Below are 26,757 nucleotides of genomic sequence, written 5' to 3' on the forward strand. Positions count from 1 at the left end.
TGCCTCAAGAAGGTGGCATCCGTCACTAAGGGCCCTCATCATCCGGGACATGCCCTCTTCTTGTTACTACCATTGGGGAGAAGGTACAGGAGCCTGAAGACCTCCACTCAGCAATTTAGGAACAGCTTCTTCCCCTCTGCCACCAGATTTCTGAATGGTCTGTGATCCCATGGACACTACCTTGTTATTCCTTTTTTTTGTACTATTTATTTATTTTGTAATTTATAGTAATTCTATGTCTTTGTACTGTTCTGCTGCCGCAAAACAACGAATTTCATGACATATAAATCAGTGATAATAAACGTAACTCTGGACAGAGAGCATGGTTTCAGAGTGAGGTTGGCTGGTTAGGACTGAGATGAGGAGAAATGTTTCCAATCAAAAGTTGGTGAACCTTTGGAATTCTCTGCCCTGGAGGGCTGTGGAGGCTCCATCAATGTGATCATTCAAGACAGTGACCGGTAGATTTCTGGGCCTTGAAGGATATGAGGATAGTGCTGGAAAATGGAATTGGAATTGGTTCATTATTATCATGTGCACCGAGATACAGTGAAAAGCTTTTGTTTGAGTGCCATCCAGACAGATCATTCCAATAAGTACCGCAAGGTAGTAAAGGTTGCACAAGGTTGCAGAGAGTTGTGGACACAGCCCAGCGCATGACAGACACCATCCTCCCCTCCTTGGACTCTGTCTTTACCTCTCATTGTCTTGGTGAAGCAGCCAGCATAATCAAAGACCCCACCCACCCGGGTCATTCTCTCTTCTCTCCTCTTCCATCAGGCAGAAGATACAGGAGTCTGAGGGCACGTACCACCAGTCTTAAGGACAGCTTCTACCCCACTGTGATAAGACTATTGAATTGTTCCCTTATACAATGAGATGGACTATGACCTCATGATCTACCTTGTTATGACCTTGCACCTTATTGCACTGCACTTTCTCTGTAGCTGTGACACTTTAATCTGTGCTGTTATTGTTTTTACCTGTACTACATCAATGGACTCTGTACTAACTCAATGTAAGTGCACTGTGTAATGAATTGACCTGTACGATCGGTATGCAAGACAAGTTTTTCACTGTACCTCAGTACAAGTGACAATAATAAACCAATACCAATACCAAAAAAAAGGATAACAGAATGCAGAATATAGTGTTACAATTACAGAGAAAGTGCAGTGCAGGTAGACAAGTGCAAGGACCACGATAAGGTAGATTGGGAGATCAAGAGTTCACCTTTTAGACTATGAGGAGTATGCTAATGGTGCTGAGGTAGAAGATAACCATGATTTTAATGGATGGCGGAGCAGGCTTGGATGGCCAACCCTCCTGCTCCTACTTATATAAATCAGCAAATCTGCTGTGTAACATCGCATCTGAAAGAAGGAACCTCTGACACTGCTTAGCCACTCAATACTGGGCTTTGATCCCAGAATCTTCTGACTCAACCGATTAAGGGGCAACAATTTTTACGGGATCTGGTTGTTGCTGGCAGGGCTACCGTTTATTGACCATCTCTCTCGCACATTTGATGCTTCGATTAGAGGTTTATTTAGTGCAGGACATCACATTAAAAATGGGACCAGCTCCTTCCAGCGCTCAGTGGGAGGGCGCTGGCTCTTTAACTTGCTGCGACCTCTGTCGGTAGGACCCGCCGCACCGGAACCGTGCACATGGGCTGGGGACGCCCTGGTGCTGACGGCCGGAACCTCTGCAAAAGTTCTTGGATCGCAAGGTTCAATTCTTACACAGTCTTTGCACAATGGATTGTGAATAGTTGGAGGTTGAATCCTAGCAAACGGGCGGTTATAATTATTGATGCAGGCTTCTCTGCCGCGTATTTTTTTTCTGATTTCGCCCTGCTTATAAATAACATACTCATGCTGAAATAAATTGGCAGGCGAGGAGGGGCTGGCGTTTACGCATCGATGCAAATTGCTCCTGCTCTTTTACCACCATGGCCAACAGAAAAGGTCGGGCTCACAGAAGAAGAACGCGTAGAGTGCGCCGCCAGTGCGAGGAGGACGCTGGAGGTAAACTCCCGGGCGGATTGATTGACATCTGTCACTCAGAGAGGTTCCCCGGGGCTCTGCAGGCCTGGGAGGCTGCAGCTCCTCAAGCTGGGAGCCCGGGTGTTAGTGAGGCGGCGGAACCCACTCTCTTCCCTCTTGTTGTGCGCTAAACTGGCTTCGCTTCGCTTCGCCACCTATCGACCGGACGGATTGCTGCTTTCCACAACCAGTGTCTTAAAGATGAAGACCACAAGAGATTGCAGGTGCTGGAATCCGGAGCAACACACAAAAAGCTGGAGGAGCTCAGCGGGTCAGGCAGCATCTGTGGAGGGAACCGCTGAGTTCCTCCAGCCTTCTGTGTGTAGTGCCTTTTAAGTTATTTACCCTTTCTTTAACCTTCGCGTTCCCCTCTCTAGTCATTCTATTTCCCGCACTTCTGCTCTCAAACCCACTCCTTCCATCCAGAACAAGGAGAGCCTTCTTCTTCCACCCCACCAGCCTCCACACTCCTGGCATCCTTGACCAGCATTCCACCACTAGACATACCTTCCCTTCTTCTTTAGCATTCAGAAGGGACAATTCCCTTCAAAGTCTCTCTGATCTGCCCTTCGCTCTCAGTCAACTATTGATGGCACTTTCCCAAGCAACCAGATATCTTTATTAGTCACATGTACATTGAAACGCACAGTGAAATGCATCTTTTGCGTAGAGCGTTCTGGGGGCAGCCCGCAGGTGTCGCCACACTTCCGGCGCCAACGTAGCATGTCCACGACTTCCTAACCCGTACGTCTTTGGAATGTGGGAGGAAACCGGAGCACCCGGAGGAAACCCATGCAGACACGGGGAGAACGTACTCCTTGCAGACAGTGGCCGGAATTGAACCCGGGTTGCTGGCGCTGTAAAGTGTTATGCTAACTGCTACACCACTGTGGCTGCCCTACCATCTTTCCTTCCCACTATATTTCCTTCCCACCATCCAGGGACCCAAACATGCTTCCAGGTGAAGCAGCGATTCACTTGCACTTCCAATCTAGTGTCCATAGAACGTCGGAACAGGCCCTTTGGCCCACAATGTCTGTGCCGAACACCGTGTCGAATTAAACTAAATCTTTTCTACCTTTACATGATCCATATCCTTCCAATCCCTGCATATTCGTGTGTCTGTCTAACAGCCTCTTGAATACCACTGTTGTATCTGCTTCCACCACTCCCCATGGCAGCTCATTCCAGGCACCTACCACTCTGTATAAAAAAAACTTGCCCCTCACATCTCCTTTAAACTTTTCCCCCTCCAGTACTTGATATTTCTATCTTGGGAGAAAGATTCTGACTGTATGCCCCATCTATGCCCTTCATATTGTTGTAGACCTCTATCAGGTCTCCCTTCAGCCTGTGGCACTCCAGATAAAACAACCCAAGTGTGTCCAACCTCTCCTTATAGCTCATACCCTTTAATCCAGGCAGCATCCTGATAAACCTCTTCTGCACCCTTTCCAAACCCTCCACATCCTTCCTGTAATGGGGCGAACAGAGTTGCACACAATGCTCCAAGTGCTCCGACTAAACCGAAGCTTTATATCGCTGCAACATGACTTCCTGAGTCTTAACGCCCGGATAAGGAAGGTAAGCATGCCATACGCCGCCTTTACAACCTTAGCTACTTGCATGGCCACTTTCAGTGAGCTGTAGACTTGGATCCCAAGATCCCTCTGTGCAAATGATGTGGTCTCCTCTACACTGGAGGCATTGGGCAACCGCCTTGTACATAGAACATAGAACATTACAGCACAGTACAGGCCCTTCGGCCCACAATGTTGTGCCGACATTTTATCCTGCTCTAGGATCTATCTAACCCTTCCCTCCCACATAGCCCTCCATTTCGCTATCATTCATGTGGCTATCTAAGAGTCTCTTAAATGTCCCTAATGTATCTGCCCCCACAACCTCTGCCGGCAGTGCGTTCCACGCACCCGCCACCCTGTGTAAAAAAAACTTACCCCTGATAGTCCCCTTATACCTTCCTCCAATCACCTTAAAATTATGTCCCCTCGTGTTAGCCATTGTCACCCTGGGAAAAAGACTCTGACTGTCCATTCGATCTATACCTCTTATCATCTTTTACACCTCTATCAAGTCACCTCTCATCCTTCTTCTCTCAAAAGGGAAAAGCCCTAGCTCGCTCAACCTATCACTCATCACCCCCATGCAGTCTGCCAGGCTAACACTGAGCTTCCAGTAGCTTGTTGCTGTAATTCTCCGTCCCCCTCCCACGCTGAGCTCTGTCTTTGGTCATTACTGGAAGAGTGTAGGAGGCCAGTATAAGCTTGAGGAACATCATGTCATCTTCCGTCTGGACACAATCAAGAAAGGCTCTAAGAATAAGCTGGGAAATTATAGGCTAGTGAGCCTGATGTCAGTCGTAGGTAAATTATTGGAGGGTATTCTGAGGGACAGGATATATAAGTATTTGGATAGACAGGGCCTGGTTAGGGATAGTCAACAAGGCTTTGTGTGTGGCAGGTCACGTCTAACCAATCTTATAGAGTTCTTCGAGGAGGTTACCAAGAAAGTTGATGGGGGCAAGGCAGTGGATGTGTCTACGTGGACTTTAGCAAGGCCTTTGACAAAGTCCCACATGAGGGGCTGCTCCAGAAAGTTAAGTCGCTTGGCATTCAGGATGAAGTAGCCAATTGGATTCAACGTTGGCTTAGCAGGAGAAGCCAGAGAGTGGTAGTAGATGGTTGTCTCTCTGACTAGTGGTGTACCGCAGGGATCGGTGCCTGGCCCGTTGTTGTTTATCATCTATATTAATGATTGAGATGATAATGTGGTAAACTAGATCAGCAAATTTGTGGATGACAGCAATATTGGGGGCGTAGTGGACTGTGTGGAAGGCCATCAAAGCTTGCAGTGTGATCTTGACCAGCTAGGAAGATGGGCTGAAAAATGGCAGATGGATTGGGAGGACAAACCAGGGTAAGAATTACACAGTGAATGGTAGGGCTCTGAGGTGTGCGGTAGAATAAAGGGACCTGGGAATACAGGTCCATAGTTCCTTGAAAGTGGAGTCACAGGTAGATAGGGTCGTAAAAAGAGCTTTTGGCACTTTGGCCTTTGTAAATCAGGGCATTGAGTACAGGAGTTGGGATGTTATGTTGAAGTTGTATAAGACGTTGGTGAGGCTGAATTTAGAGTATTGTCTACAATTCTGGTCACCTACCTACAGGAAAGATATCAATAAGCTTGAAAGAGTGCAGAGAAAATTTACAAGGACGTTGCTGAGACTTGAGGACCTGAGTTATAGGGAAAGGTTGAATTGTTTAGGACTATATTCCCTGGAGCGCAGGACAATGAGGGGAGATCTTATAGAGGTATACAAAATTATGAGGGGTATAGATAGGGTGAATGCATACAGGATTTTTCCCCTAAGGTTGGGTGAGACTAGTTCTAGAGGACATAGGTTTAGGGTGAAAAATATAAGGGGAAGCTGAGGGGGAACTACTTCACTCAGAAGGTGCTATGACTGTGGAATGAGCTGCCAGCAGAAGTGGTGGATGCAGGTTCAATTGTAACATTTAAGAGAAGTTTGGATAGGTACATGGATGGGAGGGGTTTGGAGGGATATGGTCCGGATGCAGGTAGATGGGATGAGGCAGAAGATCAGGTCGGTGTGGACTAGGTGGGACGAAGGGCCTGTTTCTGTGCTTTAGTCTATGACAATGCAGCCTCGAGACTTAATATTGCATTTAACAATTTCAGGTAACTACCCTTATTTTACTCCACATATGCACCTCACTGTTTCAATTTGTTTGAAAATAAAAAAAACACTGCAGATGCTGGAAATCTAAAATAATAAAAAAAAGAAAAAGCTGGAAATGCTCAGCAGGTCAATCTGCATCTGTGGGAAGAGAGACAGAGTTAATGTTTCTAGATTAATAGAGATTCCTAGAGCTATACACCACAGAAACAGGCCCTGCGGCCCAGCTCATCCATGCCAACCAAGATGCCTATCAATGTCATTCACCATATGTAGCTGATAGCTCTCTAAACCTTTCCTATCCATGTACCTGGTCAAATGTCTTTTAAATGTTGGAATTGTACCCGCCTCGACTGGCTAAAGGAAATTTGGCATGTCCCCCTTGACACTCACCAACTTTTATCGATGCAGCATAGAAAGCATCCTATTTGGATGCATCATGGCTTGGTATGGCAACTGCTCTGCCCAGGACTGCAAGAAACTGCGGAGAGTTGTGTACACAGCCCAGCACATCAGGGAAACCAGCCTCCCCTCAAAGGACTCTGTCTATACCTCTCGCTGCCTTGGTGAAGCAGCCAGCATAATCAAAGACCCCACCTACCCGGGTCATTCTCTCTTCTCCCCTCTCCCATCAGGCAGAAGATAGAGGAGCCTGCGGGCACCTACCACCAGGCTCAAGGACAACTTCTATCCCACGGTGATAAGACTATTGAACGGTTCCCTTATACAATGAGATGGACTCTTGACCTCACAATCTACCTTGTTGTGACCTTGCACCTTCTTGTCTACCTGCAATGCACTTCCCTGTAGCTGTGACACTTGAATCTGTATTCTGTTATTTTTACCCTGTACTACTTCAATGAACTGTGTAATGAATTGATCTGTATGAATGGTATGCAAGACAAGTTTTTCACTGTATTTGGTACAAGAGACAATAATAAACCAATACCAATATTCACCACCCTCTGCGTGGAAAAACTTGCCCGTCAGGTCCCTCTCTCACCTTAAACCATGCCCTCTAGTTTTAGACTCCCCTGCACTGGGAAAAGACTGTGACTATCTATCCTGTCTATGCACCTCATGATTTTGTGAACCTCTATATGGTCACCCCTTAGCCACGAATGCTCCAGGGAATGTCCCAGCCTACCCAATCTCTCTTTATAACTCAAGGCCTCCAATCCATGCTGCATTCCTGTGAATCTTTCCTGCGCCCTCTCTTGCATAATCGCATCCTTCCTATTGTGTAGTAATTAGAACTGCACACAATTCAAAGACCTTCTGTCAGAACAAAGAGCTGGGTGGGTGTTAATATTTTAATCAGCCCTACCTCCCTTCCTCATGTTGCAGCATGCTCTGCATAGTTTAGACATTGTCCAAAAATGATGCAAGTGCTGAAATGCTCATGCATGCACTTGTTATCCTGAGATTTGACTATACTAATACACTTACTATCCTAAACCCAATGCTGAGTGCAGATTTTGCCACTTACCTTCTCTCTGTGAGAGAAATTCTCTTGGTTTCACCCACATTTTGCCCAGACTAACTTATTTCTCTCTTTCTCAGGACTAATGATGGATCCCTCATCTGAAACGTTGACTGTTTCTCTTTCCACAGATGCTGCCTGACCTGCATTTTCCATTTTCTGTTTTTAAATCACATTGGCACAGTTTTTCTTGTCAAGTGTACCCTGCTGGGCAGATCCCACCACCTTATCGTTAACAACTCAACACAGGTCCAGAAGCTTCATGTGCTGGTGACTCCAGCCATAAAGCCATCTCATAGTCCCTTTGTTCATCCCTCTCTCACCTTGTCTCCTATCTCTCTTTTCCAGTACTGATGAAGGATCACAGAGTCTTCCAGAGATGCTGCCTTGACCTGAGCGTTTCCAGCAGTTCCTGTTTTTGTTTCAGATTTTCAGCATCTGCAGTTATTTTTTGACTTTAATCTGCTGCACTCCTTGGCTCACCATCTCCAGCTTCCCTTCAAGTCGCACACCATGTCACTGTTCCTTCGTTGTTGCTGGGTCTATATCCTGGAGCTCCTTATGCAACAGCACTGTGGAAGTACCTTCACTGTAGCAGTTCAGGAAGGTGGTTACTACTACTTCGAGGCAATTAGGGATGAATAGTAAATGCTTTTCCTCATGTTGCTCTTATCCAATAATGAATTTAAAAAAATGTTTGCTCAAATCTTTTTCATCCAAGAAGGGAAATTGAAGTTATTTTGGTGCAGACAACTCTTGGCTTTGACATTTTCATTGCAGTTAAATTCCAGCCTGCCCTGATATGGCGATTTATTACATGATCTATGCAATCTTATCCCAGAGTGAGTTGCTGCCTTCAAGAAATATTCTTCGCTATTTGGGAGGGAATGTGCATTTGTGTTTGATGTTAACCCTAGCTGGATATTTTAGCTGGGTCAGAAAGTTTTTTTAAAATAGTCTAAGAAATACACAACGTCTGTAATTAAATGTGTCATCTTTGCACAGTCAACATCAGTCACGAGTCGGTGTACGTGCAGCTGAGAAAATGGTTGAAAAGAAAGGGCTTCACAGACTTCCACTTGGTACCAGCAAGCTTTCCAGGTACATGCTCTTCGTTCTTCTCCATCTATCCATCTCCTCATTAAATTTAAAAGGGCACTGAATGCCTCAGGAGGAGTTTCTGCAGCCAGAGGGTGGTGAATCTGTGAAATTCTCAAAGGGCTGTGGAGGCCGTGTCATTGGGTGTATTTAAGGCAGAGATTGATAGGTTCTTGATTGGTAAAGGGGTTGAAGGTTACAGGAGAAGGCGGGAGAATGGGGTTAAAATAAAAATTCAGCCATGATTGAATGGCGGAGCAGACATGATGGGCTGAATGGCCTAATTCTGTTCCTTTACCTTATGGTCTTTTGATCAGCAATAAGGAGACAAGCTACAACTGCTGTGTACGCCACCTGCAAACAATATTCTATCTTTGCAATGTAACGGAGTACAGTAAAACTCCATAATTTGGCATGCTTGGGATTTTGGCAATGTTGGACTAGCAGATTTCAGACTTTTGGAGGTTAATTTTTATTAATAACACACACAATTTAAATTCAGAAAATGCTGGAAAGACTCAGCAGGTCATGCTGCATCAGTAGGAAGAGAAACAGAGCTAACATTTCAGAGCTAATGCAAAAGATAAGCGGTCGGAACAACCCTTTCCCTCCACAGATACTGCCTGGCTCACAGAATTCCTCCAGCAGTTTGTTACTTGCTCCAGATTCCAGCATCTCCAGCCTCTTGTGTCTCCATTTCAGAGCTAATGCCTGACGAAGGGTTTTTGACCTGAAATGTTATCTCTGTTTCTCTTCCTACAGCTGCGGTCCGACCCGCTGAGTATTTCTAGCATTTTCTGTTTTTATTTCAGATTTCCAGCATCTGCAGCTTTTTTTTTGGGTTTACACTTTTAATTCACTTTTTTTTAGGATATTAGGCAGTATTATAATACATTTCCCAGTAAATTGTGTAAGTTTAAAGGGAGTGCAGGAGCTGAGGCCCCAGTGAATGAGAATGGAGCATTGGAATCAGTGTTCCAGTGAGTGGGAAGGGAGTGCAGGAACTGGGATCCCAGTGAGTGGGAAGGGAGTGCAGGAACTGGGATCCCAGTGAGTGGGAAGGGAGTGCAGCAAACGCCGCCTGTTGAGCCAGATGCCTTGGGATCAAGGGACTGTCAGGGGACTTCTACTCCGGTGTTATGGTTTCTGAGGAGGCTGATGAGGCCAATGTGGGAACTGCGGACTCTTCCCCACAGATGGGGGCAGTGGTTTGTGAGGTGGTGCACTCCGTCCACCTCCCAGGCAAGGCCCCTGCATGATCCCAATACGTGGCCTCGGAGTTCTCAGTGCCGTCCTGGGCTCCTTCTCCACTTTGAGTGGTTGTTGGCCAGGGATTCCCGGGAGTCGGTGGGGGTGTTGCATTTCTTCAAGGAAGCTTTGAGCCACATCCTTGAATCTTCCAGTGCCCATCTGCTAATCTCTTCCCATGATGGAGCTCAGAATAGAGTGTATAATTAGGAAGCCTGGTGATGGGCATGTGTTTGGCTTGGCTGAGGGAGTGTGACGAGGGTCTCCAACTGGGAAGTTGGGAAAGGACACTGACGTGGGTTTACTTATCCATCCAGTAATCAGCTGTTCAGTTGATTACAAAACAAATTAATCTTATCGAATGTAAAGATTCGATTTGTGTGTTGGGATTTAGTCTCATTCCATTATTCACTGACCCTCTGACTGTGGAGAGATAACAAAGGTCAGTTGAGCACTTTCTGTACAACCTGATAATAATTAAACTCTCCTCCCTGTATCAGCACATGTAGGATCTCTGAGACTCCCATGGCAATTGGTGAGAGCTGCCTCTTGCACCATTATCCAATGGTATGATTGATTATGAATCCTTCTCTCAAGGTGCACCTTCCAGAGTCTCAGATTAGTGGAGACACAAGAGAGACTGCAGATGCTGGAAATCTGGAGCAACACACACAAAATGCTGGAGGACTGTGTCCTGGTGAAGGGTCTCGGCCCAAAATGTCGACTGTTCATTTCCCTCCATAGATGCTGCCTGACCTGCTGAGTTCCTCCAGCGTTTTGTGTGTGTTGCTCTCAGGTTAGTGGGGGCGTATTGACAGAGGCCAGTTTTAGTTGAACTTTCAGATGAGGAGTTGGCCACTGAGTCTCTCGTCTCCCATTTGTTGTGTGCACTTCTGGTCGCCACACTACAAGAAGGACATGATTGCGCTGGAGAGAGTGCAAAGGAGATTCATCAGGAAGTTGCTTGGATTGGAGGACTTGATATATGGGGAAAGATTGGACAGGATGGGTTTTTTTTCCTGGATGGTGGGGATCTTTGATGATGGATGTTGCCTTCTTGAGGCAACTTCTCCTGTAAGTACCACCGATGGTGAATCAACAGCTACGCACATCTTTACAGAAGCATTATGGGCTTCATGTGACAATTTTCCATTTTTAAGGGCAATACGTTGTCTTTAAATAATGAATGTTATTTTTCTCATCAGCCAACATGCAAACATTGCAAGTAATTTTAGAATACTCATATCATTTCTTCTCGTTCAGGCACTGGCAGAGGACTGATGACCACCAAAGCTCTTCAGGTCAGTGGTTTGTTTTTCCGTGGCTTTTTTCCCTCCCTTCCTCTGTGTTTTTTGAATGCCCTGGTTGGTCACTGTGATGGCCTGTTGTTCAGTTTGATTGTCCCATTGCTCTGAACAGTTCACCCCGTGCTGGTCCTGATTACATCTGGGCATCACACTGGTACAGCTAGCAGAGCCACTGCTTCGCAGCGCCAGACACCTGGGTTTAATTCTGACTTTGGGCGCTGCCTGTGTGGAGTTTGCATGTTCTCCCTGTGATGCTGAGGGTTTCCTCTGGGTACTCTGGCTTCCTCCCACATTTAAAGATGTGCAAGTTGGTAGGTTGGTACCTTTTGTAAATTGCTCTGGTGAGGGGTAGAATCTGGGGGATGTTGATGAGAACGCGAGGAGAATTAAAGAAAGGGTTTTAATGTAGGATTAGTGTATGTGGATGGTTGATAGTCGGCAGGGACTCAGCGGGCTGTTTCCGAGCTGTATCTCTCTATGACTAAACGTGAATGTAGCTATGACACTAGGCTTATTTACTTGCATTTGGAATGTTTAAACATTGCAAAGCGGGAGTTCTGCAGTGGTCACCCGACTCATACTTCAGAGAAATGCTGCTTTGTGTGAGGCAGACTTTTGTTTGAGAATCTTGTGATGGGTTTCAGATTTGGGAAAATGGTGGATTAATTGTTTTAAGTTGCAAAACATGGAACAGTACAGCCCAGGAACAGGCCCTTCGGCCCACGTTGTCTGTGCTGACCACAATGCCCAGTTAAAGTACATCTCTTCTGACTGCACATGATCCCTACCCCTCCATTCCCTGAGGCATATGGATTATCTCTGCTGTTTTCTCCCTCCTGTGGATTTGATCCTATGGCACAAAGAAGTATTAGGTAACTAAAACTACCTTTACAGTTCTGATGAATGGTCCTTGACCAGATACATTGACTCTTTCTCTCCACACTGACTGTGCTTCACCTCCCAGAGCGTTTCCAGCATTCTCTGTTTTTGTTTTGAATTTTTGGCATCTGCAGTTTTTTGCTCCAACCTCCTTCATTCTTGTTTTTCATTCAGCCTGGAGAACTTGTTATTGCTTTACCTGAGGAATGTCTGCTCACCACCAGAACGGTCCTCGGGAGTTATCTGGGTGAATACATTGAGAGGTATGTTGATCCTATTGAAGCAGGATTTGATCTCATCAGTCACTGGAATTATTACTTTAATAGAACATAGAACAATTACAGTACAATTCAGGCCCTTCAGCCCACAAAGCTGTGCTGAACATGTCCCTACCCTAGAAATTACTAGGCTTACCCATAGCCCTCTATTTTACTCAGCTCCATGTACCTATCTAACAGTCTCTTGAAAGACCCTTTCGTATCAGCCTCCACCACCGTTTCCGGCAGCCCATTCCACACACTCACCACTCTCTGAGTATAAAACTTACCCCTGATATCTCCTCTATATCTAGTCCCCAGCACCTTAAACCTATGTCCTCTTGTGGCCACCAATTCAGCCGTGGGGAAAAGCCTCTGACTATCTACCCTATCAATACCTCATCATTTTATACACCTCAATCAGGTCCCCCCTTATCCTCCGTCTCTCCAAGGAGAAAAGGCCGAGTTCCCTCAACCTGCTTTCATAAGGTATGCTCCGCATTCCAGGCAGTATCCTTGTAAATCTCCTCTGCACCCTCTCTATGGCTTCCACATCTTTCCTGTTGTGAGGCGACCAGGTGAGGCGAAATTTCAAATCATTTCTCTTGACGGGTTAAGCACAATCCATCAGATAGAATCATACGGCACAGAGACGGACCCTTTTGGCCCATCTCCTCCATGCCAACCGCAATGCCTAGCTACACTAATCCTCTGCCTGCACTAGGCATGTATCCCACTACCTAGCTGTAACCTTGCCTGAAGCTTTTGAAAAGTTGATGCACATTCATTGCATTTTCCTTCCTTGCTTTGTATTAACTCATTGAAGAATTTTATGGTTTCTAATGCATAATCATCTATACCAGCTACTTCTGATCATTTTAATTATTAGGCAGACCACAGGACTGTAAAAAAAAATTTAGGTCCAAACGAGTTTCTAACTAAAATTATTGGAAATTCTGCCTTTAGGATGAGTCTTTAAACTGAAACCCTGTCTGTCCACTGAAATGGATGTAAAAGATCACAAGCCAAGAAGAGCAGGGGAATTAATTCTTCTGTGTCCCACCTGTCGGATCCGGTTATTTTCAAATCCGCAGGTTCTTTCAGGAGTCCAAGAATGAGTTGACAACTTGGTGCTTCACAAAGTTTTATTGGAAAAGTTTAAAACAAAGAAACAGTCACAGAGCGCATGGCACTAGCTTTACTACTGGGAGATGAGCCGAGACAAAGGAACTAAAAATGAGCTAGGGCCAGGGGGAAGAGAGCAAGAGAGAGATGGAGGCAAGAGAGAGAGAGCAAGATAAGCAAGAGAGTGTTTAACAAAAAACAACACCTTTTATACCGGAGATAAGAGGTACTCCTTAGCTAACAACAGTCCAATCAGAAAACCTATTAGATACTTGTGGCAAAGTCAGCCAATGAGAAAACACGTATTCACCTGATGGACAAACCAATAAGCTAGGAAGCGGCCATTCCTTGTACAGCCACTTGAGGTGTATTAAACACTGTACAGGTTAAAAAAACTACTTAAAACAGTCAAATCCAACACAACTATTATTTAACTCTCAACCAACATCAGAAAATAAAGCAGGTTATCTGGTCATTATCACATGGATAGTTGTGAGAACATGCACTGTGAAGAATTGGCTCCTGAGGCCCAAAAGTGACTACACTCCAAAAGTAATTTGGCTATTAAATCTTTCAGACCTTCTGATGCATGGAAGTCACCATTCTTTCCTTTTTATATTCTGCATTGATTAAAGTTTTGATTCATTCTTCCCAGATGGAAACCACGTTTGTCTCCTCTCCAAGCCCTGTGTACGTTCCTCATCGCCGAGAGACATTTTGGGAGCCGGTCTCCCTGGAAACCTTACATCGATGTCTTACCAAAGTCGTACACCTGCCCAGTTTATTTTGCAGAGGGTTCAATAAGACTGCTTCCTGGACCTCTGATTAAAAGGTTTCGGGAGCAAAAAAAAGTGGTCCAAGAACTCTACCTTACTTCCAAATGCTTCTTCAATTCTTTGCAGCCCTTGTTTTCTGAAAGCGTAGAGAATATTTTTACGTTCGACGCCCTATGTTGGGCCTGGTGCAGCGTCAATACCAGGACAATTTATATGAAGCACGAGCAGAGCAAGTTCTTTTCCAGAGAGCCCGATGTCTATGCTTTGGCACCATACTTAGACCTGCTGAACCACACACCTGCTGCTCAGGTAAGAAGGCAGAAAGCAGCTATGGTTAAAATTGATTGTCATACAGGAAGCTGAACAAAAGTCCCTGACATAATGTCAATTAACAAATACTGCTACTGCTCTTAATAGCTCTGCACTTAAGCTCAATGAACTAATCTTTGAAGTTGGATAGGTCGTCTCTCTAACCTATGCCCCCTTCATTATCCTGTTCTTGATGTGTAGTTTGTATTTTTGCGCGTGACGTAACGTCGATTTATGTTCAGTGTTGTGTGTGGCTCTCCAAGGTCACGTATTGGTGCAAAGACAGTTGAGAGGAGATCTGACAGGTGGGGGTACAAAATCATGATTGGTTCATAGTGGGGAGCTGTTCTCATCAGCAGTTGGTTCGTTGTCACGAGTACATAGATATAAAGTGGTAGGTAAAACTACTGGAAGAGATGTGAGGGGAAACCTTCTTATGCAGGGAGCAGTGTTGCAGAACTCGCTATCTGTCAGAGTGGCAGTCAGTTGGGGTTTCAAAAGGAGTTAAAAAAAAACTGCAGATGCTGGAAATCTGAAACATACTGGAAGCACTCAGCAGTTCCTCCCAGTTTCCCCATCTCGTATCTGTTTTGATGATAGAACATAGAACATTACAGCTCAGTACAGGCCCTTCGGCCCACGATGTTGTGCCGACATTTTATCCTGCTCTAAGATCTATCTAACCCTTCCGTACCACATAGCCCTCCATTTCTCTATCATTCATGTGGCTATCTAAGAGTGTCTTAAATGTCCCTAATGTATCTGCCTCTGCCGGCAGTGTGTTCAATGCACCCACCACTCTCTGTGTAAAACAAAAAAACCTACCCCTGACATCCCCCTTATTTCTTCCTCCAATCACTTTAAAATGATGCCCCCTCATGTTAGCCATTTTTGCCCTGGGAAAAAGTCTTAGACTGTCCACTCGATCTATGCCTCCTATCATCTTGTACACCTCTATCAAGTCTCCTCTCATCCTCCTTCTCTCCAAAGAAAAAAGCCCTAGCTCACTCAACCTGTCCTCATAAGACATGCTCTCCAATCCAGGCAACATCCTGGTAAATCTCCTCTGCACCTTCTCTAAAGCTTCCACATCCTTTCTATAATGAGGCGACCAGAACTGAACAGAATACTCCAAGTGTGGTCTAACCAGAGTTCTATAGAGCTGCAACATTATCTGGCAGCTCTTGAACTCAATCCCCCGACTAATGAAGGCCAACACACCATACGCCTTCTTAACAACCCTATCAACCTGCGATGATGAGACTTTCCACACCAGTGCCTTTAAGACGTCTTTCTTTTAATGTAACCATGGCTTCCCTTTGGTTGACAGGGCTCTCAGCTTTTTCCTACACTTTGCTTTCATCTCCCTGTCTCTCCAGGCAGACAGGTTTCCTCGACCTTATCTTGCAGCCAACCAGGATCCACATCAATGGATCATCTTCATTAATTTCTGCTGACCTCAATGCGATTCCACCACTAGACACATCTTCCCTCCTCTTTCAGCGTTCAGAAGGGATCATTCCCACTGCATCTTCCTGGTCTGTGCTTGCATCTCACTGATCATACCCTTTCCCACACCACTTTCCCATGCAATTGCAGGAAATGCAATGCTAGACTTTTTAAACCTCTTTCCTTCCCACCATCCAGGGACCCAAACACTCCTTCCAGGTGAAGCAGTGATTCACGCGTACTCCTTCCAATGTGGTGTAATGAACTGGGTGCTCGCCATGTTGTCTCCTCTACATTAGAGAAACCAAATGCAGGTTGGGTGACTGCTTTGAGAACACTTCTGTTCAGTCTACGCGCATGACTCTGAGGTTCACTTTAATTCTCTGTCCCACTCCCACTCTAACCTCCCACATTGCTTCAACGATGCCCAATGCAAACTCAAAGAACAACACCTCAACTTCCACCTGGACATGTTGCAGCTCTTGGGACTTAATATTGAATTCAACAATCTCAGCTCACCACTCTTGAACTAACCACTCTCATATGCTAAAAGGTGAACTATTGGACTCTTGATACCTTGCCATGGCCCTTGTACTTTATTTGTCTACCTGCACTGCACTTTTCCTGTAACTATAACACTACATTCTGCACTATCACCCCCCTCACCTGCCTATCGTGCCCCCCCCCACCTGGATCTACCTATCACCTGCCAGCTCTTGCTCCAGCTCTTCCCCCACCTCTTTCCACTGGCTATCTCTCTCTTTCTTTCCAGTCCAGATGGAGGGTCTCGACCCAAGATGTTGACTGTCCATTTCCCTCCATAGATGCTGCCTGACCCGCTGAGTTCCTCCAGTTCTTTGTGTGTTGCACCATATTCTGCATTCTGTTTTCCTTTTTACTATCTCGATGTACTAATGTACAGAATGATGTGTCTGGATGGCACGCAGACAAAAGCTTTTCACTGTACCTCAGTACGTGTGACAATAATAAACCAATTCCATTTCCAAATTTCTCTTTCCACAGATGTGGCTGTATACTTTAGTTTCAATTTATTTCCTTTTTTTCCCCTTTGGTCTCCATCTGCTAGTTTTTAAGGTGTTACCTTGACAACTATAGTCTGCACCCTATCACAGAGGTTCCTTCTGATCGCACGCCCCCCTCTGCAACTTTAAGCACACTTTTCCAGTTCTGATCAACGGTCCTTCACCTGAACTCCGTTACTCACTCCACAGATACTGCTTGATCTGCTGCGTTCTTTCGAAGGGTGTTTGGATCGACGCTTGCCAGGAAATAAGTTAATCCAATGGGAAAGAGCAGGGAATGGGATCAAATCGCCTGCTAGATAAGGAACTGGTGTGTTGGAGACACTAGACTGCAGATTGGTATTGGTTTATTATTGTCATTTGTACTGAGGTACAATGAAAAACTTGCCTTGTATACCGTTTGTACAGGTCAATTCACTACACAGTGCAGTTACATTGAGTTAGTACAGAGTGCATTGATGTAGTACAGGTAAAAACAATAACAGTGCAGAGTAAAGTGTCACAGCTACAGAGAAAGTGCAGTGTAATAAGGTGCAAGGTCACAACAAGGTAGATCGTGAGGTCAGAGTCCATCTCATTGTATAAGGGAACCGTTCAATTGTCTTATCACAGTGGGATAGAAGCTGTCCTTAAGTCTGGTGGTACGTGCCCTCAGGCTCCTCTATCTTCTACCCAATGGAAGAGGAGAGAAGAGAGAATGACCCAGGTGGGTGGGGTCTTTGATTATGCTGGCTGCTTCACCAAGACAGCAAGAGGTAAAGACAGAGTCCAATGCTGGAATCTGGAGCAACAAACCTGTCCTGGTGCAGGATTTCGACACAAAACATAGACAATTCCTCTCCCCCCTCACAGGTGCTATTCCTCCAGGAAACTGGTGTGTATTCAGTGGGTGGAACAACCTCTTTCTCTCATGCTGCCCATTCATTCGAGACCACTGTTACAACCAAATCAACAAGTGGCCTTCTCCATTTAAGATTTCGGGGTGGTTCCAGATGTTCTCCCCTGCAGTATTCTGCTGTATCCTGCTCCGACCCTGTCCTCTCCCTGTTGTCCCAATCACCCATTCCTTCAGTTGGCAACCTTGCAAAAACCATTGCAGATCCTTCTGCCAAGGTTTTAAGGACCAAAGCATCAAGATCATTTGCTGACAGGAAGGAAAACACCCAGCGTGAGCCAGCCTGAGCCGCTGATCAGTCCTCTCCTAGCAACGGTTTCCAGAGCAAGATTGGCATTAGCCGGGACCCTGGTCCATTGGCCACCCAAGGCTCGATGCTCCATTTCCCACCCTGAGAAACGAGTGTGAGTGGGAAAGGAAAACACCTGCTGTAGCCATGACACAGAGATCGGAGATTACAGCACAGTACAGGCCCTTCGGCCCACAATGTTGTGCTGACATTCTATCCTGCTCTCAGATCTATCTAACCCTTCCCTCCCACATAGCCCTCCATTTTTCTATCATTCATGTGTCTTAAATGTCCCTAATGTATCTTCCCCACAACCTCTGCTGGCAGTGTGTTCCACGCACCCACCACTCTCTGTGTTTATAAAAAAAAACTTACCCCTGACATCCCCCTTATACCTTCCTCCAATCACTTAAAATTATGACACCCTTTTGTTCAGGAAAGTGACCCATAATCCAACAAAGTGCGGATGCCAGCCACAGCAGTGTTAAGGGATGTCGCCAAAGAGTTGGATTTTTACAAAGGAGCAGAAGGAGGAAGAAGGGAGGTTTAAGAAGAAGTTTTCGGTTTAGCCGACGTCGATGATTACGCAAGAGGCCAAGCCTGGAAGAGTGAGCTCTGGAAGTTGGAGGGGTAGAGGAGATTGCAGAGGTGGGGAGGGGCAAGGTCTTAGAGAGGGTTAAACGCAAGCACGACATTTCAGCATCTGGCATACATACCCAATGCATAAACGCCATGAAAATTAGGTTTTTGCAGCAGCAGCACAGTACATTACAAACATAAATTAGGTAAACTTAAATTAACATAAATTATACATGACTTGCACAACACAATAAACAAAATTAACATAATGACATTGGTGCTAGTTGAGGGAGTTGAGGCCCTGTGTCAGGTCCTTGCCCTCTCCATCTCTGGCCCTACAACTTCCAGAGCTCTCTGTTCCAGGTTTGGCTGCTTGTTCAGTCATCACTGTTGGCTGAGCCAAAAGCCTTACCTTAAACCTCTCCGTCCTCCTGCTCCTCTGCCTCCACAGATGCTGCCTGACCCACTGAGTTCCTCCAGCAGCTGGTTTCTATGCTCCAGATCACAGCATTGTCAGTCTCTTGTCTCCCCGTGACATTCCAGTTTTGTGCACCCTGAGCTGTTCACAGATTGAGTTTGACTTGTATTTTTTTGCTGTCAGGTATCAGCTGCCTTCAACCAGCGAAGTAAATGTTACGAGATCAGAACGTTAACAAAATGCAGGAGATACGAGCAGGTTTTTATCTGCTACGGTCCGCATGACAACCAGCGGCTCCTCTTGGAGTACGGATTTGTGGCCGGCAGTAACCCACACAGTGTGGTTTATGTTGACAAAGGTGAGGCTGTTGCACCTGAGCTGACACAAGGGTGAATTTGTCACTCTTCCGTTTTCTAGTCTTCCGTTACTATCCATTCCCCTTTTCCAAAGATTCACCCCTATATTCAGTCTCTCATCAATAATTGAGGCTGAGAAGTTTGGAAGATTACTCCGTGTATCAACAATGACCTTCTGGAACCCACTGTTGGAGAGCAGATGTTTGATGGTAATTTTAACTCAACTCGTGGGTGAAAGGTTCACCTGCCAGATATACCTTTCTGTGGGCTTCATTGCAGAATAAAGTCCTGCAGGGTATAAAACCAGTGGCACATCTAATGTCGTGTCTTTCCTTTTATCTAGTTAAGTTAAAAGCACCTCAGATTACCCGTCTCTTTTCAGTAAGTGTTGTGATTCTCTACTGGCCCCTTTCACTGTGATTAGTAACGAAGCATGTGGGGGAATATGGACCTCATTGCAGTTGAATTTTAGTTTTTCATCACCTATGTCAACGTGCTGTATATATGAAAAGATTTTTTTTAAAGATGCAAAAATTAATAGAATATAGAACACTACAGCACAGTACAGGCCCTTCAGCCCACAATGTTGTGCCGACATTTTATCCTGCTCTAAGATCTATCTAACCCTTCCCTCCCACATAGCCCCCCATTTCTCTATCATTCATGTGTCTATCTAAGAGCCTCTTAAATGTCCCTAATGTATCTACCCCCACAACCTCTGCAGGCAGTGTGTTCCACGCACCCACCACTCTCTGTGTAAAAAAAAAACACTTACCCCTGACATCTCCCTTGCATGTTCCTCCAATCACCTTAAAATTATGTCCCCTTGTGTTAGCCATTGTCGCCCTGGGAAAAAGTCTCTGACTGTCCACTCGATCTATGCCTCTTATCATCTTCTACACCTTTATCAAGTCCCCTCTCATCCTCCTCCTCTCCAAAGACAAAAGCCCTAGCTCACTCAACCTATCCTCATAAGACATGCTCTCCAATCCAGGTAACATCCTGGTAAATCTCCTCTGCATCCTCTCTAAAGCTTCCACTTCCTTCCTATAATGAGGTGACCAGAATTGAACACAATACTCCAAGTGTGGTCTAACCAGAGTTCTATAGAGCTGCAACATCACCTCGCGGTTCTTGAATTCGACTGAAAGCCAACACTCCAAACGCCTTCTTAACAACCCTATCGACCTGCTTGGCAACCTTGAGGGATCTATGGACGTGGACCCCAAGATCCCTCTGTTCCTCCACACTGCTAAAATATTGTGTGTTTCGTGTTGCATTTCAGATATTCTTTGCAATCACCTTTCCCCAAAGGACAAACTGCTGAATGGAAAGCTGTTATTCCTGCAGGACCAAGGTCTCTTGGAGTAAGTATTGCTGTGTCAATGTCGCCAGCTTAAATAACTTGAATCGCAAAATGGAAGGGCTGTGTCAACGACTGCAATGCTGTAGTTTATGAAAAGTTTGCCTGTTTGTTGGGACTTACATGAACCTGGGATGTTCCAAGGTGCCTCATTAAATTAAACTTTAAAACTTTATTTATACAGCACGGTAACAGGCCCTTCTGGCCCAACGAGCCCGCGCCGCCCAATTACACTCATATTAACCTACTAACCCGTACGTCTTTGGAATGTGGGAGGAAACCAGAGCCCCCAGAGGAAACCCACGCAGACACGGGGAGAATGTACAAACTCCTTACAGACAGTGACAGGAATTGAACCCGGGTCGCTGGTGCTGTAATAGCGTCACGCTACTGTGCCACCCCTTACTTTCTAAGTGCAGTCACTGTTGTGATGTGGGAGCTGCAGCAGACTGAGCTGTGCACAGTAAGATCCCGCAGGCAGCTTATGTAAATGAGCAGATCAAACTCTTTGCAGTCTCCATTGTGTTGGGGGATCAACAGATGAAAATTAGTGTGATACAGACAAAGGTTCAGGCTCCTGGTCTGTTCTGAATTCTTTGGTCTCATGATGGGGTGGGTGCATCATGATTGGCTTGAATGTTGGGGAGAGGAAAGTCATCTCCGGCTCCAACCCCTACCCATGAGTCCTTCAGAGAGTAAACATGCAACTGGGGATTTGACCGGGTCTGTACCGTGGTCTGACTGAATGGATCCATCCCAAAATCCCAGCTAAGTCACGTTCTCCAAGAGGTGAAGGCAGATAGTAAGATCATCGGGGAAGGAGTGACGAAGATGGAAGTCAAGGCCGTAGGCAGATCCATTTCAAATTTTGCTTATTGTGATTAATCCCAAATTCAATTTGGATTTGATCCTTAAAATGTTCATTGCCACTCTTCCCGCTTCCAATGTCGTAGTGCATGAGCAGAGGTTTTGTGTTTGCCATTCAGTGATGAGGATTTCCTGTTGGTAAAGCACAAGTTTCCGGGATCAGTGCTGGAGATGACGGAGCTTCAGGTCGGAAGTGGATGAATTAGTTTTCTGCTTCCTGCGTGCAGTTTGGAGCTGGTACCTTCGCATCATACAGGTGCGGGCGTGACTTACCTACATGTGCAATGAATATCATCACTCAAACTAAAAAAGCTTTGCTGCATTTTAACTGCACAATAATATTTTCTACAAAAAAGAAATATGTCTGTGAGCATATCTCTTCTGGGAGAGCAGATCTGGGTGGTCATTTTTCCTCATCATCGGAGCTGTGTAGGATACTTGCCTGTGGATTTGAACGTTGAACTTAAAATCACCAGGCAGAACAGAATTATCACTGTTGCAGCTTACACACTGATCTGAATGTTCCAAAAGTGAGCTGCTTGATTTACTGGGTGCAGAACTTCCTTCTTTAAATTTCAGAGAATCTGAGGATTTTTAGCATTTTCTGCTTTACTTTAGATCTTAATTTTAATTGGCAAGGACAGGATGTGCTGTTTGTGTTGCATTGTGCATGTGTTCACTGAGGATAGTGCTTTTGTTATTTGCTCTTGGAAAATTTATCTCCCAAGGACATGTTTTGCTGCCATATTTTGTTCTTGCAATCATTAGAGCATAAACCATTTGTGGTAGTACCCATTAAGTGTCTCTAGATGGCTTAAAACACAGTTTCAAAACGCTTGCACTGTGTTCTGTGAGCTGTTGAAGGCCGCACCTTAGTCATAGAATAATACAGCACGGAAACAGGCTCTTCAGCCCAACTTGTCCATGCCGACCAAGATGCCCATCTAAGTTAGTTCCATTTGCCCGTGATATATTGAGCAAGTGTCTTGGGTTTGTGGTAATGGGTTGAATCCAGAATCATTTTACTCTGTTGTCAGAGTGTGCTTGAGGTATTTGTGCCCCCATGCATTTCATGGATGTGAAGGATCCATTAACACGTGTGTCAATAAGAATGATTCCTGTGACTGGCATGGTGCTCCCCTGTTCCCTCAGTAGGCAGATACACCAGCTGGCATGATAATGAGTCATACAAGTCAAGATGTGGGAGAAGTAGAACTATAATGCTTAAATGTGCTGGGCTGTAGTTAGTTTCCATCTCTAATGTACAGCACTATACTGATGTGCCAACATTTTTATTTTCGATGATTTGTGGAAAGAGAAACAAAGTTAATGTTTCAGGATCGAACACCTTTCATTTCTTTTTACTGACTAAGGATCTTCACCGAGTATTTCCAAAGTTTCCTGTTTCAATTTTTAAAAATTTTTCATCATTTTAAAGCTTTTTGTTATTCATTTTACATGGTATGGGTGCTGCTGAGGAGGGCAACATTTACTGCCCATCCCTAATTGCCCTCAAGTATGGTGGTGAGCTGCCAGCTTGAACCACTGCAGTCCTTCAGGAGAAGGTTCTCCCAATGTGCTGGTGGGGAAGGAGTTCCAGGATTTAGACCAGGCAACAGTGAGGGACCAGCAATGTATTTCTAAGTCGGGATGGTGTGTCAGGTGGTGGTGTTTTCCTGCACTTGCTGCCCTTGTCCTTGGTGGCGGAGGTCGAGGGCTTGGTAGGTGATGTGGGAGTAGCCTGGATGGACTGCAGGACATTTTGTAGATGGTACATACTGCAGGACCAGTGTGCACCAGTGGTGGTGGGAATGAATGTTTAGGTTGGGGGATGGGGAACCAATCAAGAAGGCAGCTTTGTCTCAGACGGTGTTGAGCTTTTCGAGTGTGGTTGGCACTGCACTTATTAAGGTAAGCAGAGAATTCTTCTGTCACATTCCTGACTTCTTTCAAGCAGACGGTGGAAAAGATTTGTAGTGTTAAGAGGTGAATCACTTGCTGCAGGATACCTAGTCTCTGACCTGGTTTGGTAGCCACAGTATTTGGCCCAACTCTGTCTCAGTGGCTTCCGTGGACTTGTGGTAATGCCATCAAATGTCAAGGGTGGGTGGTTGGACATGTACTGGTTCATTGACTGGCACAGGTGTTCATGAATGTTCTTGCCACTTATCATCACCTGGCTGAATGTAGGTATGTTGTTGCTTTATTGACAAGGAGATCCATTTCTGCTTTGGAACTCCCATTTGTTGCTCCCTGCTGGTACATTGTGTGCCTTCCCCGGTCACACAAAATAGATTCACAGAGTCATACAGCATAGAAATAGGAGGCACGGTAGCGTAGTGGTTAGCGTAACGCTTTACAGCACCAGCGACCCGGGTTCAATTCTGGCCGCTGTCTGTAAGGAGTTTGTATGTTCTCCCCGTGTCTGCGTGGGTTTCCTCCGGGTGCTCCGGTTTCCTCCCACATTCCAAAGACATATGGGTTAGGAAGTTGTGGGCATGCTATGTTGGCACTGGAAGCGTGGCGACACTTGCGGGCTGCCCCCAGAACACTATGCAAAAAGATGTATTTCACTGTGTTTCGATGCACATGTGACTACTAAAGATACCTTATGTCCACGCCAACTATCAAAATCCTATCTATAGAGTCATAGAGTAATACAGCACTGAAACAGGCCATTCGGCCCAACTCGTCCATGCTGACCGTGGCGCCCACCAGGCTAGTCCCATTTGCCCACATTTGGTCCATATCCCTATAAACCCCTCCTCTCCATGTGCCTATCCAAATGTCATTTATACCAATCCCATTTACCAGCACTTGGTGCGCAGTCTGCTACAGTCCTGTCCTCACACACTGCACCAATTATTTTCATCTCCCTGACCAGTGTAAGCTAATCAAGTGGCAGTTTGGGCGAAGCAGTTTGGAATTGTACCTGGTACAAGTCATTTCTTCAAGGGCAAGGGAAGAAAATTAAAAGGAGGGAACTTCAGTATCATTGTGAAGTTTGAGTTCAGCCACAAGTGTGTAGGACAGAGCAAGTCAGTGGAAGCAGGTGTAAAGAAGGAGCTGGTTATGTGGCATTCACAGCATTGAAACTGACTGGTCCATCCAGTCTGCGCTGTGCTTACCCTGCACCAAACTGCTTCCCACCTTGCTTCATCTCACCCTAGCATTATGATCGTCTTTTCACATTAACAAGAGGCTTTTGCGCTCATGTTAGACTTTAGGTATGCCAGGTGGTTTTCTGCTCTCCAGGGATTTGTGAGTAATTGCATCACCAGCAGTGAATTGAAGTGTACTCTTTCCAATTACTATCATAGGAGGTGTTGTGTCCATAAACTGAAGCTAGAATTAAAAGAACCTTGCTTGAAGTTGCTAAAAACATTCAGGCAAGGCAGTTGGAATATTGATGGCTTCTAAATACTAAGCTGTCCCTGAGCTGCAGCTTGAAGATTCCTTGTCCAACTAATGAACAATAAGCCCATTCATTTGAGGTTCTTTCTGATTTCCAGCTCCAGCTCCACTCCTCCATGTCGGAAGTTTTTGGTGGTTTAACCAACATCCATCTTGCATTGGAAAGTCATTGGGATGGTGGACCAAATGTGCAGTCACCTCTCAGGAGCACAATAGGATAATCCAATGAGTATAATAGCAGGAATGCCCATTCAGGTCTAATGTAATATTTGCCTTAGTGTTAGCAATACTGCAATTGGCTGCAAATCCATGGTACAGAAATGTTTTTTTGCACTGGAATCTATGCTTGAGTGGATGTCACAGAAAGACAGAGTGGGGTTCAGTGGCGATACCTCCCACAGTTGAATAACCTTCCGTTATTGGCCACTTGGGTGAGGTGCCGCAGAACAGTTGTGGTTTATGATATCACAGTCCAGCGAGGAGTTGGTGCCATTGGGTAGGAATGGAATTGAAGAGGAAACCAGTTTTAAAAACAAAATTCGGATGCATTTAGTCTCTGATTCTGCTCAATGGTGCTCCCATTGGCACCCTCTAAGTAGCTTCTACAATCTTGCATTTCAAAATTTTGTGGAGGGAGAAGGCAACGTTGGTAATCAGAGCAGCAATAACGCTACAGCACAGCTTGAGTGAGTACAGTGTCAACAGGAGAGTAACTGAGCCAAATGTAATTCTGTTTCTATACTTCACCTCTGCTATCATAGTATTCTTGTGTGTTTCTAGAAACTTGACTTTTGGATGTGATGGACCTTCTTGGCGGCTTCTGACTGCTCTTAAAGTGTTTTGTCTCAGGGCAGAACAATAGTAAGTGGAAATGTTTTTTTATATAAAACACTAGCAATTTTGGAGTTAAGCTTCTGTACTAACCTGAAGAGGGCATTGGAGGGCATGTGCTAGAAACTGTGTAAGATCCCTGAGAGTGAGCACTCCTAGTGGTGTTGAGTTAACTCCTGAACCAAGAGTGAAAATTCACTGGGGCAATCCTGTGGATTAGAGTCCATTCTGGAGCCACGATTTAGCGGCCATAATGCCAGCTTGGTTATTGGTTTATTATTGTCACATGGACTGAGGTACGGTGAAAAACTTTGCTCTGCATGCCATCCATTTTATCCCACCAGTGCATTGAGGTAGTACAAGGGAAAAGCAACAACAGAATGCAGAATGTAGTGTTACAGCTACAGAGAAAGTGCCGTGCAGACAGACAATAAGGTGCAAGCCCATGACGAGGTAGATTGTGAGGTCAAGAGTCCGCCTTATTGTACTAGGGGGCCGTTTGATATTCTTATAACAGCGGGATAGGAGCTGTCCTTGAGCCTGGTGGTACATGCTTTGCATCTTCTGCTCGATGTGGGGGGGGGGGGGGGGAAGAAGAGAGAATGTCCGGGGTGGGTGGGGTCTTTGATGATGTTGGCTGCTTTACCGAGGCAGTGAGAAGTGTAGACAGAGTCCATGGAGGGGAGGCTGGTTTTTGTGATGTGCTGAGCTGCTTGCCATCAATTGCAGTGGGTTGGGACATTATAGAGTTATGGAGAGATACAGTATGTGAAGAGGCCTTTCGGCCCACGGAGTCCATGCTGACCATCTACTACCCATTCATATTAATTCTACATTAATCCCATTTTTTATTCTCCCCGCATTCTCAACAACTCCCTCTGATTCTACCACTCACCTACACAAGGGGCAAGTTACAGCAGCCAATTAACCTACTAACCTGCGTGTCTTTAAGATGTGGGAGGAAACCAGAGCACCCAGAGGAAACCCACATGGTCACAAGGAGAG

The 26,757-nt window shown here is 45.4% G+C and overlaps 1 protein-coding gene across 2 annotated transcripts in view; it reads left to right on the plus strand.

Moving 5' to 3' along the window:
• Nucleotides 1–1,665: 1,665 nt before the first annotated feature.
• Nucleotides 1,666–26,757, plus strand: part of setd4 (SET domain containing 4) — a 41,568-nt gene continuing 16,476 nt past the window's right edge. For both annotated transcript variants that reach the window (XM_052014143.1, XM_052014145.1), the window contains exons 1-8: nucleotides 1,666–2,030; nucleotides 8,255–8,350; nucleotides 10,859–10,896; nucleotides 11,956–12,044; nucleotides 13,819–14,248; nucleotides 19,105–19,279; nucleotides 20,563–20,644; nucleotides 25,702–25,782. In XM_052014143.1, coding sequence (XP_051870103.1) covers nucleotides 1,955–2,030; nucleotides 8,255–8,350; nucleotides 10,859–10,896; nucleotides 11,956–12,044; nucleotides 13,819–14,248; nucleotides 19,105–19,279; nucleotides 20,563–20,644; nucleotides 25,702–25,782 — 1,067 coding nt within the window. In that variant the 5' untranslated portion in view covers nucleotides 1,666–1,954. The remainder of the gene's footprint in view (nucleotides 2,031–8,254; nucleotides 8,351–10,858; nucleotides 10,897–11,955; nucleotides 12,045–13,818; nucleotides 14,249–19,104; nucleotides 19,280–20,562; nucleotides 20,645–25,701; nucleotides 25,783–26,757) is intronic.

The sequence above is a fragment of the Pristis pectinata genome, chromosome 4 (assembly GCF_009764475.1).
Source record: "Pristis pectinata isolate sPriPec2 chromosome 4, sPriPec2.1.pri, whole genome shotgun sequence".
Taxonomy (NCBI): Eukaryota; Metazoa; Chordata; class Chondrichthyes; order Rhinopristiformes; family Pristidae; genus Pristis; species Pristis pectinata.